The sequence below is a fragment of the Glandiceps talaboti genome, chromosome 10 (assembly GCF_964340395.1).
Source record: "Glandiceps talaboti chromosome 10, keGlaTala1.1, whole genome shotgun sequence".
In the NCBI taxonomy this organism is placed as follows: domain Eukaryota; kingdom Metazoa; phylum Hemichordata; class Enteropneusta; family Spengelidae; genus Glandiceps; species Glandiceps talaboti.
In genome coordinates this window covers 5,592,501-5,611,835 of record NC_135558.1, presented here as the reverse complement: position 1 = coordinate 5,611,835, position 19,335 = coordinate 5,592,501, and the positions used below count along the sequence as shown (strand labels likewise).

Below are 19,335 nucleotides of genomic sequence, written 5' to 3'. Positions count from 1 at the left end.
TTCTTATTTTTAAAATTGTCCGACTTTTACTCCTACTACACTCTCCTCCTCCAAAACTTTGTTTATAAATGCCCCCTCAAAGCTTAAAACAAACTGATACTCTCCCCTTAACAACTCAAAAGCTTTTATGCTAAACAAAGCTGTGTCAGTTGAAAGGGTTGGATACACACTCCAAGGTCTTGTACAATGAAGACAAATTGAAATTTGGTACTTGTGGCCAGATGAACATGACGTTGGGATTCGATAACAAACGGGTGTAGTCAGATGTCTCTATAATATATGGTTTTTGAGTAATCGGCTAGAACGAAATTCAAGATGGTGCGTTCAAAATTCCATTATTTGAGATACCAATTTCATGGTTCTGACTCTGGTGTTCTTGTGATTGTGTATTCCTGTAAACGGCATAGTGCCGGCACTGACACATTTGTCTGTGCACACGTTCCCCGTCAATCTTCCCGCTTACAGCGAATGATATTTCCAGGCACTCAAAAGCTATGAATTTGATATAAGTGTGTTTTTCATCGACACACGATTGTCTGGTCTTGCAGGTTTTTTTAAAAACAATTCCTAACCAGTAAGCGACGAAAACAAAGGAAAAACCGACCGGTTTTGTTAATAGTGTACGGCCAACTGTCATGTTAGACGAATGACATATTCATCATTACCCGATAGTGCGAAGTTGCCTACGCATACCGCCTTCGCAATGCACACCATTCTGGGCCGTTGACAGTAGGATTGGTAAAAACCAGGAGATACACTCAACTGGTACTGCCAAACGAATAAAAGCAAACAACGGCCACCTGACCATGTTTCACAAAAACAAATCCTAAATCATGATATATAGTTTTTCCGCATGTCACGTATTAAGAACATTGTGGCTAAGTTGGCTACGACTGACACACAGTCGATATATAGATATTGTTATCGATAACATTAGTGAAGACTTTGAGCATAGATTTTCTTTATTTTAATGCGGTTTCATCGGAAATCTCTAGCAGCAAATAAAGTCTTGGGCGACATGGCAAATGAGTGTATAGAGATTATCCCTTAATCCGTACTAAGCCACATCGTTGCGTACATAGCACCAAACGATGCACTTAACAACCGTGTTCATGGCTCCTTTCTAATCCCTCGTATGTACGATATCTCACGGATTTTCTAGAACGAGTACAGGATCCCATCATTATGTACTAAACACAGAACGTATAACTTCCCCAATCAAGGTCTGTGTGGGACTTGCTAATGATGTTGTGATTTGAGTGGAACCTAACTCCCCCTCCCCACTAAATAAGTTTCATTTTTTTCATAAAACTAATGACAAATTGTCAAATATTGAGACCAGAAATGCAATTATTTGAAATCAAATTTGTCAATTAGATGTACATCCTTTATCAAGGAGATCTCGATATTTTGGGTATGGTAAATCATGTACCCAAAATCTTCTACGACTTCAATCCTTTTTCCTTCCGTTTTACGATAGACATTAAACTTGCTTAAGTCGACGGGCTTTTTTCTTTCTTTAGTTGAGTAAGATAACTTAAAAAAACCCTACATGTATTCTCGTATGTGAGTGGGTGACTGCAAAATATCTATGTAAAAAGTGACAGCTCATATACTAATGGACTTACCAGAACTTACTTGGCAACTGGGATTTAAAAAAAAATGGAGGACTACATTAGATGAATATTTAAAAATTTATTGAAGGAAACAATTTTTTTTTTTCACATAACAAGTAAAGATTTATAATTAATTAAATATAAAACTCTATCATGTTGGTTGCATATCTCACTTTATAAAAGTTCCGGCTTACTGAATGATTATTACTAATATTTCCCAGACCTTCACGATTCATTAGAAAATCGTGCACATCTTCTTTAAAAAAATCAAAATAGATTTTTTTTAAAAGTCCAGATGTTTTAATTCGATAACAAATTATGACATAATACTTACCATCATGTAATCACCATCACGACTCCAAATTTAAAGAAATGAAAATTTTACAGTTGGGACTTTAAGAAAAAGAAGCTCATGAATTTTATAATAAGCGATGACTAGACAACCATGACTGGTTTGTGATGGCCAACTATGAAATCGACAACGTTGTCCAATTGTGTTGCTTTCACGGAGCTATGGGTAAAATGATTAAGTGTACATGCGATAAATTGTCCTCAAAAACGTATAACCGTAATACTTGAATTATTCATGATTCTACGCCCGTTACGTTCCCAATGAAGTGAACTACACTAACCGACACTAGGTGTAAAGGTCTTGAGTTCAAATCAATTTTGGCGACTCGACGACAGAATTTCATTCTTTGTGAAAAGGAAAAATGAAAATAAACGTGCATGGTGGTTGGAGAGAGAGAGAGAGAGAGAGAGAGAGAGAGAGAGAGAGAGAGAGAGAGAGAGAGAGAGAGAGAGAGAGAGAGAGAGAGAGAGAGAGAGAGAGAGAGAGAGAGAGAGAGAGATGAAAATAAATGTCTATGGTGGTTGGAAGCAGAGACAGACAGACAGACAGACAGACAGACAGACAGACAGACAGACAGACAGACAGACAGACAGAGACAGAGCGACAGGGTAGAGTCAGAGAGACAAAAAAGTCTGAAAGAGAAACATAGGCAGTCAGACAGACAGACAGACAGACAGACAGACAGACAGATAGATAGACACATAGTGAGAGAGAGTGAGAGAGGTAGAGAGGCAAAGACAGACAGAGACAGAAAGAGAAACATTGACAGACAGAAAGACAGCAAGACAGACAGACAGACAGACAGACAGACAGACAGACAGACAGACAGACAGACAGACAGACAGAAATATAGTGAGAGAGAGAGGGTGAGAGAGACAGAGAGACAGGAAGAAAGAAAAATGGTAATATACATAAAAGGGTAATGATACAGACAAATATAAAGACATGAACCTCATTTCGGTGGTTGGAATAATTATTGCTTGGTGATTACGATTACAAAACTGGTTTACTTTGACAAATAAACTTTTAAATTATTGAAATGTTTTATAATGATTAGCAAACTTTAACATTTCAATAGTTTTAGAATAGTTTTATAAACTAGCTAGTGAAATATTGAATGGCAGTGAAGTTTAATTTACACGTGGATGAAGTAAGCAACACCAGCAATGGAATAAAGAAGCGACATATTGCATTTCTTTATGTTTGCTAGATAAAAGCTACCACAGAATTTCATTGAACTCGAAATGGGATTATAAAGGTGGTGGAGATTTCTTTTAAAAAGGATGAAGTAAGGAGTACTGAAGATCCAATTAACTAGTTAGGAACCTATTTCAAGTTCCGTTTTCTTTTTTTGATCGGTTTATCACCCTCATGGGACGTATATTCCTTGGGAATACAGTTCAGTTGTATTTCGTCGACCTCGCAACGAAGGACTAAACAAACTCTTTTTATTAGTACATAATCTGAAATTGACCACTATGTGAGACTAACAAACTGTCTTATTGGATGGTATTGTCCGATGCTGTAGTCGCTGACGTCACTGTCGGGTCGTGAAGTTATTGGTTTTGGCTTATAACAATTTAACACTACTTTTATTTTTCTAACAGGAGTTTAAAACTTTTACCGCTATAAATCGTGAACAGCGTGCCAGTATACACATTTTACGGGATGTTTTATCTTTATATATTTGCAATCGATTGAAATTGTTCGTTTGACTTGATGACATAACCTAAATTTCAAGGCTCTAATTTCAAAAGGAAAGCCTTCCTTATGAGATTGTATTTTGGATTACATAGTCTCATATTCATGTAGTATGAGTCATGGTTGAAATAAAAGGACACCTGTTGGTGAAACAAATCAATTGTCATTATAAACAAAACATTATGATCAAGTTTACGTCAACAGAAAGTCGACTTATCTTTCAAGTTAATCGATATATTTCGGGAACGAAAAGTGTGAATTAATCGGTAACTTGGGTCAAATAATAGCATCCTGGTGTAATTGGAAATGTTTTGACAATACACTAAAGTGTATAGGAGAAGAGGGCGAGAAGTTCAGATCGCTTACATTTGTGTATGTTATGCCTTCAGCCTGGTAGCATCAGCAATGTCATATTTCGAGTAGGGTTATGCCTAAGAGTGTGAATTGACTACTCGACGTCATCCGGGTATAATGTGATCGTTTGTGACAATTTTCTACTTGATATTGAAGACATTTTTCTGCTTTTAATTAAGGACGAGAAGTTTAGATTGCTTAGATTGTATATATATACTCATGTCTTTAACCTCAAATGTACCTGGTAAGACCAGCAATGTCATATTTCTGAGCAGGGCTATGGATGTCACGTACTGTTATTGATGTCTTTATAACAGTGTTAGTTGAAATGTTAACGTTAGAATGCAATGACATTGTGTTTGAGTCAGTTACAGTCGAACTTCAATTTGTGCAAGTAAAAAGTTAAATCTTCAACACCAATATCCAACCAATCACTTTGTCGGGTATAATAGCGTTCATGCCATTACAACAACCAGGTCTACTTAGTACCCATAGAGAACTTAATTGCAAAATGGAGTTTTGCTTTCTTAGAGTAATACGTGCCTGTTCTCACTAAATTTAACAAAATGCCTACACACCGTTTCCTCCATGATGACCCAAGGATTTGCATATAGTTTGGCACCATCCTCTTTGTCGTTGAGAAATGCGATCTGCTGTAATCCTCTAGACTGCCTCATTAGGATGCACCCTCTTTGTTTCAATATACATGGAGTCAGTTTTGTTTGGAGATTGAAAAAACAAACTAGTTAAAATCGTATCAATAAGACTGAGGGTTTGCAAGCAGGTGGACACACAATAATTTGAAGAGATCGTTGCTATATGTATTAGTTAGCAGCTTATCAATGAAAGCGTGATAATTGTTCTGTTTTTTAAAAAAAGCGGCACTTCAGTGTTTGTCCAAGTCTACAATAAAATGTATTCAGTCATGAATTCTCTCTAAGCGCCCACAGACAATAAAAAATTTACTGAACCAACTTTTGACCTTTCGCGCCACAATTTCTTAGCATCTAAGTTCTGTAAAAGAGGTAAGGTGAAACATAAAACTTGTATGGCAACATGACCCGATTTTGATGTTTTTGTGGCTTTTGTGTCAGCTTCATAATCATGTCTGCGACTTCTTTAAGTTCCTTTGGAATGATCAAATGTTCCCATCCATGTATTAGTTGTCGAGATCAAAAACGTCACCATCGTATCACTGCGTCACCCCTCCCCTTCTTTTACACCTAACAACGGTTTGTAAAATAAGTTAAGGAGGTTGAATCAATGTCACGTTATATTCAACGACTTGTACGTCAAAACAGTTGTTTTCTTTTTTTTCATAAACTCTGTCATGACTCTTTCGATTGACTCAAACATTTGCAACCATCGCGACATGCGTATTCTGTTGACCAGAGAATTGAAATCATGAACTGGATGAATTTAGATTAGTCCTTTATATTAAAACAATATATAAGATGTGGAAATGGTGGAAATGGGGTTTGCAGGAATACCTCGATGATAACTTAAAGACAACAGAAGTTGATACATTGAGGTAGCACTAAAGGGTACGAATACATACATACATACATACATACATACATACATACATACATACATACATACATACATACATACATACATACATACATACATACATACATACATACACACACATACATACATACATACATACATACATACATACACACACATACATACATACATACATACATACACACACATACATACATACATACATACATGCATACACACACACACATACATACATACATACATACATACATACATACATACATACATACATACATACATACATACATACATACATACATACATACATACATACATACATACATACATATACACTATCCCCGACCCTTCTCTGTGCTCATGTTACACTCATCTTGCAGCCTTTGGAAAACAATCTGTCCATGTTTACTCGTTCACCCCCCACCTATCATCACAACTATCAACCTAATGTTTCATTTTTAGATTGCTGTATGTCCCAACCTCCATACACAATACATTCCCAATCCTTACCCATTCAAATCTTTCTCGTTAAGTGTACATCTGTGTTTTTCTTTCAAGCCAGGGCTCAGTCAAACAAATAAAAAAAGGGATTTACGAAATTTGTTTTTATTTTTGTATTAATTTGTATTAATTTTGTTTGAGCTGTTATCTAAATCGACTTGTGAGTATACTGCATTGAATGTTAAACTGTGGACATGTTTACCTTGAACCACCAATGTGAAAGGCAGTGTTTGAATCCAGACAATGTTGTAACACACTACTGTTATGGATATGTGTGTGTGTTATTCTTTTGCATTGATCCTGTGTCTAGTCACCACACGATATTTCAAATGGCGTAGAAGATACAATTCTGAACACAACATACATCAAATTAACACATAACAAGGTGAAATGGCATAGATTCGCGGGTATAATACAGAGAAAAAATGTCAACGAAGTAGGATATAAAGTTGCGTTGACACTATTTCCAAGTTTATTTCCCGAAAATTATTTCATTATAAAAAAAGACATGTGTTTTGATTGTAATTATTTTAACAATAAAAGCTATTTTAAAAAGTTTCTTGTGATAGAAAAGAATTTTTGAAAACATCAACCTCAATACGCATTTCACTTCTCGAAAATTGATTTGTCGAGGTAAGAAAAGATATGGGTACGTGGTATTATGGACGTTTTAGGGGGAAAAAGTATTTGTTCTGACCCAACTCAACATAAGTCCACAGTTGGTTGATAATCGGCTAGTCATTGACACCACTCGATAGAACAGCCTATCACATCCAGACCCAAGTCACAAATCTGTGTTGAAAATATTCTTTTGTTCGCAGCTTCCCCATCACGTGACCAGCTTCTTGTTTGATCCCTTCGATGAAAATAGTCCGTGCATTGAAAACAGAGGGCGTTCCGTATCAGCAGACACGAACTCTCATTGGCTTGGGTGAATAAAGCTGTGCATTATTCAGAAGCCAAGCTGTCAGTTGTAATATAGATTATAGTTATCGGTAGACAGTCACCTATACGAATATGGCAATAGCTTGGTCTTGCTTGTATACAGCTACTCTCTAATTTGTTTCGAGTAAGAGCCGACAACAAAGTACTCAATAGCGATATCTTGAGATGTACTATTGACCGACAAGCATTTAATAGCTGTTTTACATCACTGTAAGAATCGAATTAACAAGAAGTTGTGTTTTTTTCTGTAATAGTAATAGTTTTCCACATCTATAGATTACATCGTTTTCAATTTTACATCGAAGATGGAAGATTTTCTAAACGTGAATTTATTTCCATATTTCTGCATCCGTTCATTTCATACTTCTTCTTATATTTTCTAGGTGTAATATGCAGTAGTATTCGTTGGTTGTGGTTGTTGGAGCAGCAACGGAATCTGTACGTATTCACACAGTTCAACACACAGAGGGTTCTCCCGAGATCATAAGACTGGGAACGGTAGTGCGCGGTGTGTTGTTACCAAGTCACGTCAACTCTCCTGAAACATTTTCTTTCAATCATCGCCGTATTTTTCAAATCCTTTGAAACCTTATAATCGTATTCATAATGTCTTCTGTAAAACTACCCAACGAAATAAAAACATTGGTTGCACCTACACAAGAGAGGCATGCGTATAGCGATAGCGACAGCGAAGGAGGACGAGGCCTCAGCAGTACTTCAGATGAAGAATTTGATCGAAATCACCACGCTGGAGAAGCAAATCATATTTCTTTCTCCATAGTTGCAACCAATACTCACAAAATGCAAGAAAGTGGTGAAGCTTTGCACCGTCAAAACCTCCCTGTCGAAGCTCCTAGGACTGCTACATCATCATTTCTGATCAGAGACATTTTGGGCGACGTTAAACGTACTGAGTGTTTGAATAATGACACGTCTAATCACATCTCAACACCTGATAGCAGAACTAACAGTAATAATAATGATGGACTTCATGCTAACCGACAGAATATGATGCTATCTCCAGAATTAAACGATCCAGATATACACGACGTCAATGACACAAATTGTCACAAAAGATTACTCCCAGAAGACGATGACGACGATGATGATATTTCCGAACATGGTAAGGCTCTTATCGGTCACATTTTCGCATCAACATTCTTATCAAACTGTGAAATTTAAATCATGATTTGATAAGACATTTTTTTTTCCAATTTCATAGAAATTACGATAAATTCAAACACACTTCCATAAAACGTAAACAACTTTGAGCTGAGTTTTCGTTAGTATGGTGGCCCATGACGATTGAAGTCACATCAAAACATATTTTAGAGTAATTCCACGCTTTCGGTATGGTAATTCGCAAGAACCGTTATTCGAATAAGTTTCAGAGGTCAGAACATTTCGATCGTAAGCTATGCTCCCGATGAAAACTCCCCATTTCGAAACCTCTCATTGAAAATCTCTAAATGTATATATCTGTTCAAAATGAATCAAATATCAACACGATTTAGCAACATGGGTCTTAGATTAAAATACCCTTCAGCTAAACTGCGTTAAATGTGTGTCCCTTTACCGACAACCGTATGCAATGGGAGATCACGTAAACCCAGACGTCGGTGCTTGTGTACACGTAAGTCGCACATTTCCCCGACAAATGGCAACAGCCTGCAAATTTTATCTTCGGTTCATACGAACCCCATGTAAACATAGTAGTCTCTAAACACTGGATTTTTTTAACATTGGGAAGTCAACGTTTGTAATTTGTTCGTTCGATATGTCTAGTCTGTCGTTCATTTAGTCGACGGCTGTATATACAGCACTGTCACCGAAATGAGAGGAACGTGGCGAAAAGGGGTTTAGTTCTTGCCGACGCTGGTGACTACACGGACACGCCGGCGAAAGTTGTTTTTATGTGCATAATTACACGCTGAAATAACCCAATACGAGATTTATTATCTATAGCGATAGAGGGGCTGTGTCTATATGTTATGTGTTTTTCTACGAATGCAGAACAGTCTGTTCGCTAGTTGTTACGTAGAAGAACGAGTACAGAGCGAAGTGTCAGCGATGTGTCCACATATAGAGGAAAGTGAAGGGAATGTAATGAGCACATGTATACATACATATACGTACCGTTCTTTGTCCAACTCTCTCCCCTTTTTGAGCAAACCTCGCATACACAATTTACGATTATTCACGAAGTTCATTAGTTCCAACTTGATGCTTCACCAATCCTTGTTGATTAGTCACGCCAGAACTCGACCTATCATTTTCAAAGACACCCCAACGCCAATGGTTGTTTCTGTGTATCTTAGCCGCCTACTACTTCAGCATTGTCCAACCTAAAACACCAAAGCAAAACGCTATTGTCTGTTTATTGCTTTCTATTTCCTAAACAAATAGCCAAAATTGGGATCGTAAAGGGTAATGTCAATACATTCTCTTGTTTCGCAATAGATAATGGGTCGATCTTCGGCGACTTTTATCTCGTTAAATATACTACATCTAGACATGTGTGTTAACCATCAAACTTCTCCTCGACTATTATTTTGTAACTCCTTCTCATACAAAACTAAAAAGATGCCGGCGGTTCATTTGGTCCCAAATCATTTAAACACTGAAAGACCAAAAGCCGTAGTTTTTATAGCCGTTTTTTTTCTTTCGTAGAAGGGAGACGCATCGTTGCTCGTAAACGGGCCAAGTGATTTCTTGTGTAAATCCAATCGTTTGACCCGTTTGCTTGGTGTTGGCGGCTCGCTTTGAGCAGGTGGGGGCTTGCAAATTGTGATGAGCAATGAAACGACAGATAACATGGTCAAAGGGTTATCAATTTGTTGCTGCTTATTTGAAGCTAGAATGACTTTGCACTTGCAAGTTTGATTGTACCTATCTAGAAGAGAGACACCATGGGGTTTTCATTATACTTATACAACACACAATTGAGTCTGCAGGTAAACTAACTCGACGTGTATATTATTTGATTCGGGCGGAGTTAACCTTCGAAGCTTCGTCTACTAGGAAACATCAAGCGCGTTAATAGTCTGGATATAACGTTTTAAAGTTGATATTTAAAAAAAATTAGTGTGTGTATGTATGTGTGTATTTGTATATATACATATATATATATATGTGTGTGTATGTGTGTGTATGTATGCGTGTGAGTGTGTGTGTGTGTGTGGGGGGGGGGTCACAGAACAATGTTACACAGTTATTACAGTTACGCCGAATCATGCACGACATGGTGACATTATTTTGTCCGTTCGTATCGAGACTGTTAGTAACAATTTACCAATCAAGACGACAATAACGTAAACAATTTCTCAATCTTGATCAACGATAAGGTTATATTTTCAAAAACGAGTCTTGAATCTCTTTCGATGTAAGCTTGAAAAGCATACTCAATCGACTAGTATTTATGAACGAATCCCTGTTTCTGTTTTGTGAACCCTGCAACGTGCAACACACGGGGGCTCCATTTTACTTACATTACATGCATGGATGCACCAAACGTACATGAGGGTGAAGCAATAAAAAGGGACATTCTGATTCTCTGATATAAACATGTGTACCGAGAACGAACACTTTTCCAGGTGAAATTCCGTGACAATCTAAATTACAGTGCATATTTTCGCGATTACAACAATCGACGTTTGGGGTTGGTTTAAAGTTAACATATCAAAATGGAGTCTCTATAAATGCATATCGTAGATATAAGTTAATAAATTGTATGTAACCTACATTTTATATCTAAAAATATAAATGAAAAAGAAGGGAAAATTACACAAAACAAGGACTGAAAATAGATCTGTTAACATCAAAATCATAAAATCACAATACTGGGAACTGTAGACTGGTAGCGACCATTACAAGTTAACTTTTCAATCGTATGCCGTCAAAGTTGCAGATCCTAACCCAGATTCGTTATATTAGATTTATTTACTAATTGTAAATGGAAACAATTTTATGTTGTAAAGACAAGATAATAAACGTCTTCTTCAATTATAGACCCCTTAAATCTCCCGGGATCCCTCAGACAATTTGCAGTTCAGTGACAGTTTCTGCATACTAGTGGTCAAAATATTGAGAGAGAGAAAAGGGAAGATGAACCAAGCCACGGACATTTTCATTGTGGATGTATTACTTCCGTCTTCGAGTATTCTCAAGACTTTTCTATTTATCAATTTCCTAGAATTAAAAAGTCAGCGGTCCATTTTCAAAATGCTGAAAACAATTTCACTCAATGTTTATCTGAACTTAACTTATATTGAAGCGACACAAGTTCCAGTTGGAAAGTGAAAATGAACAGTTCACGTTTTCAAATGACGTGAACACCATCCGATTAATGAAATAACACCCCGTGACCTGGACTTGTGAATATGAATTTCCTTCACTTGATGAACTAAATCGGAAAAGTCACGTGCAAATGAAACCAAATGAAAGATTTGTAGTGGAATAGACAGCGACTTAACGAGGGTCAGTACACTCATTTGAAAAGAGAACCGGATTTTTCCCCATCACGTCATGATTTACGTCATGGACTTTATACTAAAATCATGCAGTGATACGTTGCAGTGGACAACAAGTGAATTTGTTCATTTTTTACTGTACAATTTATAGCTGCTATCAAATTGATAGTGCTGTTTTCTAATGATGTCACTATTATTTTGTTATTTTTTTCTGTTTCTTTTGTACTTCTTGTTTTGTTGACGCTGTTATATCGCACAGTGTTTGCAAACAAAACTTGATTTTGATTATTTGAAGGATTTAAAGAAATTCACACCAGCATTTATTTTACCACGCATGATCCATGTTTTCCGCGCACTATTAGAGTCAATAAGTAGACCTTATAACTCCAATACGACAACTGCTTCTGTTCTCGTCGTCGTAGTTAAACACATACTCGTGACTTATCTACGGCAAACAAGACTTTTGAGCCCGTATCCGACGTCTCTTGATTAAATTTGAAAACAAAAATGCATCTTATGCTAGTTTTGTAAAGACTCTGATAGTTTCAAACAGTGCAACTAAATGCCAGCCATCTGAGTGCCCGTTTTGTTAAATGTTTCATTAAGACACGTGGTTTATAAAAAGCGACTCTTTTGGCGACATTTTTGTCACCCAGAAACGAGCAACGAATCAATTGCGTCATGATGTGTCATTTATAGTTGCCATGGTTTACTTTTCTGCAATCATAACGCGATATTAAAAGTCATGCTCTCTGAATTGCGTTCACTGGGCACGTGCTTGTACTCCGATTTCAAGACATTAGTGACAAAATACTTGATATTTTTCTCCAATTATCTCATAAGTTCATTGATATACCCTCCTTCTCCACGCGTTATACATTTCACCATCAACAGAACAAGACGACAGATTTATCCAAATAGGTGACGGACGTTTGCTGTAGGTTGTAAAAATGCAATTTGTCACCGAAATGTCTGCTTTTATGGTACGATTCAACCAGTTGGCGAAATATGTCACATATTCAGTTTAAATCATAACTGACTATCTAAGCAACACAAAAATGCTATTATCTTGAATTTGTACCGTTATTTTGTCATTTTAATACATAAAGTAATTGAGGCGAGAAAGCCGCCGAAAGACGATGTCCGTACTAGTAAAGTTCGGATGAAAAACCCCGAGAAAAGAGATACTGAAGGTAATTGGAACAAACAAGGTGGCATTTCACATAACGTGCGTGTGTGTGTGATAAATGATACAGATGTAGAATGTCGGTTTCAAAATAAACCTGTCACAACCTATGACAGGTTGAACTTTTACCACATTATGGAAATTAAAAATGGACATATCCATTTTCGAGTTGAGGGAGAGCTATCAATTTGGCAAATTAGGTACAATTTCAAATTTATTTCATAATTATTTTATTTGGTCCAATGAAAGCCGATGCCCCTTTAAAGTTCAGAGCATGAGAACATTCGAACCCAACATATTTCAGCCCCATCACCTAGAAAACAGAACCTATCACACTTTCAGAAAACTTAGGAAAACAAAAAACAGATATCAAATCACTGGCTTTGCCAAAAAAAATTTTAAAAGTCACAAGGAAAGAGAAAATAATTGTATTGGAATTCTTTTTTGTTTTGTTTTGTTTTGTATTGTTTTTTTCTTTTAACTGTGTTGTGTTGTGTTGTGTTGTGTTGTGTTGTGTTGTGTTGTGTTGTGTTGTGTTGTGTTGTGTTGTGTTGTGTTGTGTTGTGTTGTGTAGTGTAGTGTACAAATTTGAATTAATTTAAAGTGACCTTTGAATCTGTAAAGTTTTCGAGTTCTAGAAATGTAATGACAAGCCAGTGGTCTAGTTTATGAAAATATTGATTGATTGATTGATTGGTTGATTGATTGAAAGTCGATGAACTATAAATTATAGATCAATAACATTTTACATAATTTTTAATATTTTCATCATTTCGGTATTTTCTACGAAAGGATATTTTTGTCTGTCCTCTGTTATGGTTTGTTGAAATACAGTTAACACACACTTCACCTCAAAGAGTAAACAAATTCCGTATCAAAATATACCAAACGAATCTTCTGTCCATAGTGTCTACAAATATATCAGACAACAAATTACACATAAGCGATTTCTTGGGAGTCTGTTTTTGTTTTTAAAATACAACAAATATTTTGATTTAACAATTTCATTTCTAATTAATCCCATTCGGTTATGTTAGGTATTCAGAATGATCGCTTGGTACTGGTCTTAATTGATAGCGTTAGACAAAAACTTGTTAGGATCTGTGAAGATAAAACGTCAACGGTCTGAAATAAAGCTGACCTTCCGGGATTCAACTTAGCTAAGAATGGATCCCAAGTCTTCAAACATCTGAAAACGATGTGGGATAGGTTGTATGTATGATTTCGTACGAGACAAGATGGATTATAAAACTTGATCACACACGGTTAATCAATTACCACAGCTTACAATTGACACATCTATGTGCAACGGAAACAACGCATTTGTTTAGAACAATCTGACATATTTTTTGAGTGTATTTTGTATTCTTATAAAATATTTGACTTTGATGAGTAAACACCCACAACCCTCTCCTTTACAATATGTCCGACCGATCACTTTTTACTTTCTATATATACCCAATATGATGATTTATGTATACCTGTACTTTTTGTTGACATGGTGATGGTCTCTGAACGTAAGGGCGTAAGGCAGTCAATTTAGTTTTAGGAAACCTGGTGTTGGGACTCTAAACTGAGTTTTATTCGTTAGATTTGTGTTTGCTATATCGAATATGTATTAAAATATTTCATGTATTTGACAAATGATAAACATTAGGTAATATGATTTTGAAAAATACATATTCATAATTATATAACTGTTTTTGCGTGTATTAAACTTAAAGGCATCATAAATGTAATTTTCTACACTCTACAGCATTGCCGTTTTACAAGAGATCAGTATGCAGTATTTTTGTATTTCTTTCAAACTTAGAAGTCATTTTCTGAACAACAAAAAAGACTAAAAAGTTTTGGAGCTTAACTAAAGTTATAAAAAAAATCGGCAGTCAAAAACATCCTTCAAGAAATAAAGAATTGGTTGGAGGTAGTTCAGGTTACATAATTCAAACCAACTCAAAACGCCACGATTCGATGAATATTGAAGGTTGTTGTTATAAAAGTGTGGAAACTTTATTCATTCCAAAGATGAGAGTGGTGTAAAAAAAAAACAAAAGAAGCGATAAATCCAATACCAAGAATCCCTTGTCCGTCTAACTGACCGACCATTTTGTAAGACTTTATGGAATTGATAGCTAACAACACATTTATCACTGCAATTTTTACCATCATGAAATCGACATCTTATCTAATTTCTGTATCTGCCGGATATGAGTAAGCGAGTAACAAGGCTAGATCGGAATCGAGTATGATCATTTTCTCAAAACCCCACGATTCGTTGAATATTAAAGGTTGTTGTTATAAAAGTGTGGAAACTTTATTGATGCAGTTGGATATCGATGGTTTTCGAAGTGGATTTCTTTTGGAAAAAATATTGAAGAAAAGTTCATTCCGTTTTGGGGAGAACAACTCAAGTTGGAACTAAGCGATCTCGAGGAATATGTATAAAAACTCATTAATAATGCACTGGTTTAAATAAAGTAATGGAAAAAAACTTAACAAGAACAAAAATGCATATTTTTACTGATTGAACTTTTCATTCCAGAAAAAGACAACGAAATCAGCTCAAGTCGAGACAGTCCATCTTCCCGAGCAAAGAAACCTCGTAAGGCGCGAACAGCATTCACCGATCACCAACTCAATACACTGGAAAGAAGTTTTGAAAGACAGAAATACCTATCCGTTCAAGAACGAATGGACTTAGCAGCTAGTCTCAATCTGACAGACACTCAGGTGAAGACATGGTACCAAAACCGACGGTGAGTTCAACACTATATCAAGCTAATTAATTTCTGTATATATGCCTTAATCATGTTTCATATCTTGTTATTATGGGAATTATACAGAATAAAGTGTTTGCTTTTTTGAAGGGAAAGGAAATTTGACAATTTGAATTTAGAACCGTCAAGTAATCCAATTGTTTTGGTATTCTAGCATATTCATGACCTTTGACCCATGGAACTATTCAACTTACCATTTCCGGTAAGATTGTTCATATTATGGTCTTAAGCACCCTTTGTGAACGGAAGTGCGCTATTTTGTCTGTGCATTATTTCCATGCCAACTAACACATTTACACTGTTACTTCAACCATAACATAATCGATAATCGAAATATGATCCGAAGTCTCAATCTTAATTTCAACCGTACACACGATGTTTCCAGTTTGAATTTAAATTACTACAGTGTCGCGAAGTCAAAATTGATACCTTCCAACCCCCTCAAAACAAAATTGGAGAATGTGGAGGGGTAAAATTATGCACTTACAATATCGACAAATTAAAATTATGTTTGAAAGGTATAAAAATTCTAGAAAAAAAAAATTCTAGTAAGGAATTTTGGCGGGAAAATGGTCAGACGGGGTTATATTAATAGTCTTAAAACTGTCGGATACTCGGAGCTTTGACCAGCGACCCGGAAAAAATTACGGATATTAAGTTATAGTAAAAGTTGATCCGTCCGCGACAAAACGCACCCGTTATACTATTCTCGACCGGTAAAATGACCCGTTTTCTACCAATGCTAAATCTAATTAAATTTTCAAATATGATAAAATTATCCACATTCACATAGTGCCAATAATTGGCAAGACATTTAATAGACAAACTTGAAATATACATGCTGATAATTGATACAACGCTTAATAGATGGCCGCTAAATATACATGTTACTTTTCTATTGAAATATACACAACAGAGAAACGCCGACCAAATAAATGTATTGTCACATCACTTTAAGCTGGAATCGAATTTAGATTAATTTTCTACATGGTAAAGGTAATTTAGATAATTGCCTACTATTGTCTCCATTGGTTTGCTTCGCTCAGTTAGTGTCGCGACAACTTCATTTACCACAATTGTTTTAAAGATCACTTCATTACTTGTAATTTAGACTTTTAATTTCAGACAAATGTTTGTAGTTTTAATTATTTATCCGGAGAGGTGTTAATTTGAGTTGGAATTAGGAATTTTCAAATTAATTACACTATTTAACTGCGCGACTTACTGCACGCAGAGAAGTCACACACAATGGAGCGAGTTACTTTTTTTTCTTCATGTCCACAATCATTTTCTTTTCTGCTTTAATATAATCAGCAATCACTAATCATGTATATTCATGAAATGATAAAATTCTATTGCATGACCCCTATATCCGTTCTTTTCTTAACAGAAACTCTCGTATGTATTTGACGCCTATTTATCGAAAATTTATTGAATTTTCGAGATTTGTAGTCTTTGAGTAAGCCGGATCGAAACGTAATACGTTTTGTTCTGTACAGTACGTATCGTAGGGATACATAGAACTAATCAATTGTGCCAATACGAACTTGCGAAAAAAGAAAACAAAAATGGAAAAAATAGTTTCGACTGTTAATAATATTTTCGAAAGAAATGCAGAATACGACGAAAATCTACCGATGTCTTTAACATGCAAATTTTATACTCTGATCCTTATAAGTCGGTGACTAAGCATTTTACCGCTAAAATGGCGTAATTTTGTGATGATATTATGCACAATCATCTTTGAAGTCACACAAATAACCCTTATTTTAATTTCTCTACTTGGCTTTAAACCATTCTCTTCTGAAGAGGCATGATTTACAAAGCGTAATGGACATGGAATAAATATTGAAACCTATTATCCAAATTGACACTCTCTATTCACATCTCTGAGATTTTCATTTACTTTTTTGTGTGAAAAATAATGCAGTTGGTTCAAGAGTTGAAAAGAGAGGATATGTAGCGAGAGAGACGGTAATCGAGCTGAAGATGACAAGTAGTGATCATGTGTGTGAAGGGGGTTCAACTTAATAAAAGTCTATCCTAAATGCGTAGGGAATTTTAACTTTTCTATCCATCAAAACATTGTAATGATGTTGTGTTTACCTTCAGGAAATAAAGAAAAACAGATCAATATCTCTTACACCTTTTAAGAAATAACGCCGTCGGTGCAAGGTCGACCTCCACATAAACTTTGCCAGTTAAAATAAAACGACTATAGCTTTCCATGGTTTCAAGATCACCTGAATATTATTTTCAATTACATTATTTTGAATAGCAGACCCTGTAAGCTTTATACTATTCTCACAAAATCACTTTTAATTTGCCGGATGTATTTAAATTTAATTGTCCTATCTGTTGCGATTTACAGTTCTCGAATCTATTAACGATTTATTTGAACTGGCCTGATAGCAAAATGTATCTCCAAAAACAGTGTTTAGCCCAAACCCTCGCCATTTTCTCGATTATTTCATTTTTTTTCAGTTATTGACAAATCAAAGGTATAGGTGAATTCTAACTGGTACGCAAACAAACACAGAGAATTATTTTGAATGACATATTTTTGTATTTTCTTGATTTTTACAGGACAAAATGGAAGCGTCAGATGCAAGTAGGGTTCGAATTTTTGGAAACGGGGAGTTTTAATCCTCTTCACAGTATCCTACCAAGACCGTCCCCTTACTTCTATCACCCTAATCAAGCTATAATTAATGGTATGGACAGTCTGTACAATATCCACGGACAGAGACCCGTCTTTCCACGTGTCTTTTTACACGGTATTCAGCACCATTTGAACCACCTTCCGGTTACGCCGAGACCTCTACATCCGGGCCAGTCACTTCCACATTGAAATTTTAAACTATGCAGAACTATAACAGCACTATGGAGACTTCTTCAACGAATGTTTTAAGATTACAGTTAGAAATCACTAAATTTTTGGGTTTGCATTGATTTAACGGACTTTGGGCAAAAAGGTAGTTTATACCGTATGTTGGATACTTTTGTTATCTGGGTTAAATTTAGTACTTAATCAATTACGTCACTGCCTGCGATTCCCGACAAACTTTTGTAACGATTCTAGATGTGTTATTTGAACGAGAAACCCCAACGAATGCATCTAGATGATTATTTCGCTTTGTTTGCATTGACAATGTCGTCCGGAAGTGACGTTGATGTGTAGTTCAGCCGTCGACCAATCAAATTGGTCATCACCAAGACTTTTGAGGAATCTGAAATCAAACTGCATGAACAAAGTTCCTTTGAAGATCACTCCCTACTGTACTGGGCTTAAGACAATGATACGGGAACCACTATAAAGTCACGAAATTGCATCGATAAAAGTGATAACAAGTCAGGAACTTCATGAAAATGCATTTTAATATTGGATTGATCTCACCGTACTGTGACTTCTATACTATAATATAAAGGACCTGAACTTGTAAAACATTTGCTGGTCTAACTAGCGGATGTGACGTCACAAAGTTATCAATTTGTGCCCTAAACCTGAATTCTGAAGACAGAAAGACAAACTCTGATTGGTCAAAGTAATCAAACAGTGGAATGCCTCGAAAACCTATACAAACTCTGACACACAAGACATGGAATGATGAATGACACCACAGCAATTAACAGTCGTATAAACGGGAACAATTGTGAACAATATCCAGGTAAAAACATTATTTATTTATTTATTTATCATAAACGAATTGTCTCAATTGATTTACAAATCACTTACATCGACAGACAGAAACACAGACACACACACCAAATTAGATTCGTTAACATTCGATATCGAGCTAATGCATATCTGACAACAAATTCAAATTTCTGCCAGTAATTATATCCAATTTTCTGTTCTCTTTTTAGCAGATGGAAACTATCATGACTCGAAAATCGACAGCGA

The 19,335-nt window shown here is 35.8% G+C and overlaps 1 protein-coding gene across 1 annotated transcript; it reads left to right on the top strand.

The window, feature by feature from the left end:
- The first annotated feature begins 7,605 nt into the window (after window positions 1–7,605).
- Window positions 7,606–18,282, top strand: LOC144441490 (barH-like 2 homeobox protein). Its single transcript, XM_078131073.1, has 3 exons — window positions 7,606–8,122; window positions 15,197–15,410; window positions 18,018–18,282. The coding sequence occupies exons 1-3, from the start codon at window positions 7,606–7,608 to the stop codon at window positions 18,280–18,282; spliced, it is 996 nt and encodes a 331-aa protein (XP_077987199.1).
- The last annotated feature ends 1,053 nt before the right edge of the window (window positions 18,283–19,335 follow it).

Bases quoted from the DNA above. Each gene is read 5' to 3' on its own strand.
- LOC144441490 (XM_078131073.1), top strand. From the start codon at position 7,606: ATGTCTTCTGTAAAACTACCCAACGAAATAAAAACATTGGTTGCACCT. The intron at 8,123-15,196 runs GTAAGGCTCTTA...TTTTCATTCCAG, and splicing joins TGATGATATTTCCGAACATG to AAAAAGACAACGAAATCAGC. The intron at 15,411-18,017 runs GTGAGTTCAACA...TGATTTTTACAG, and splicing joins ACATGGTACCAAAACCGACG to GACAAAATGGAAGCGTCAGA.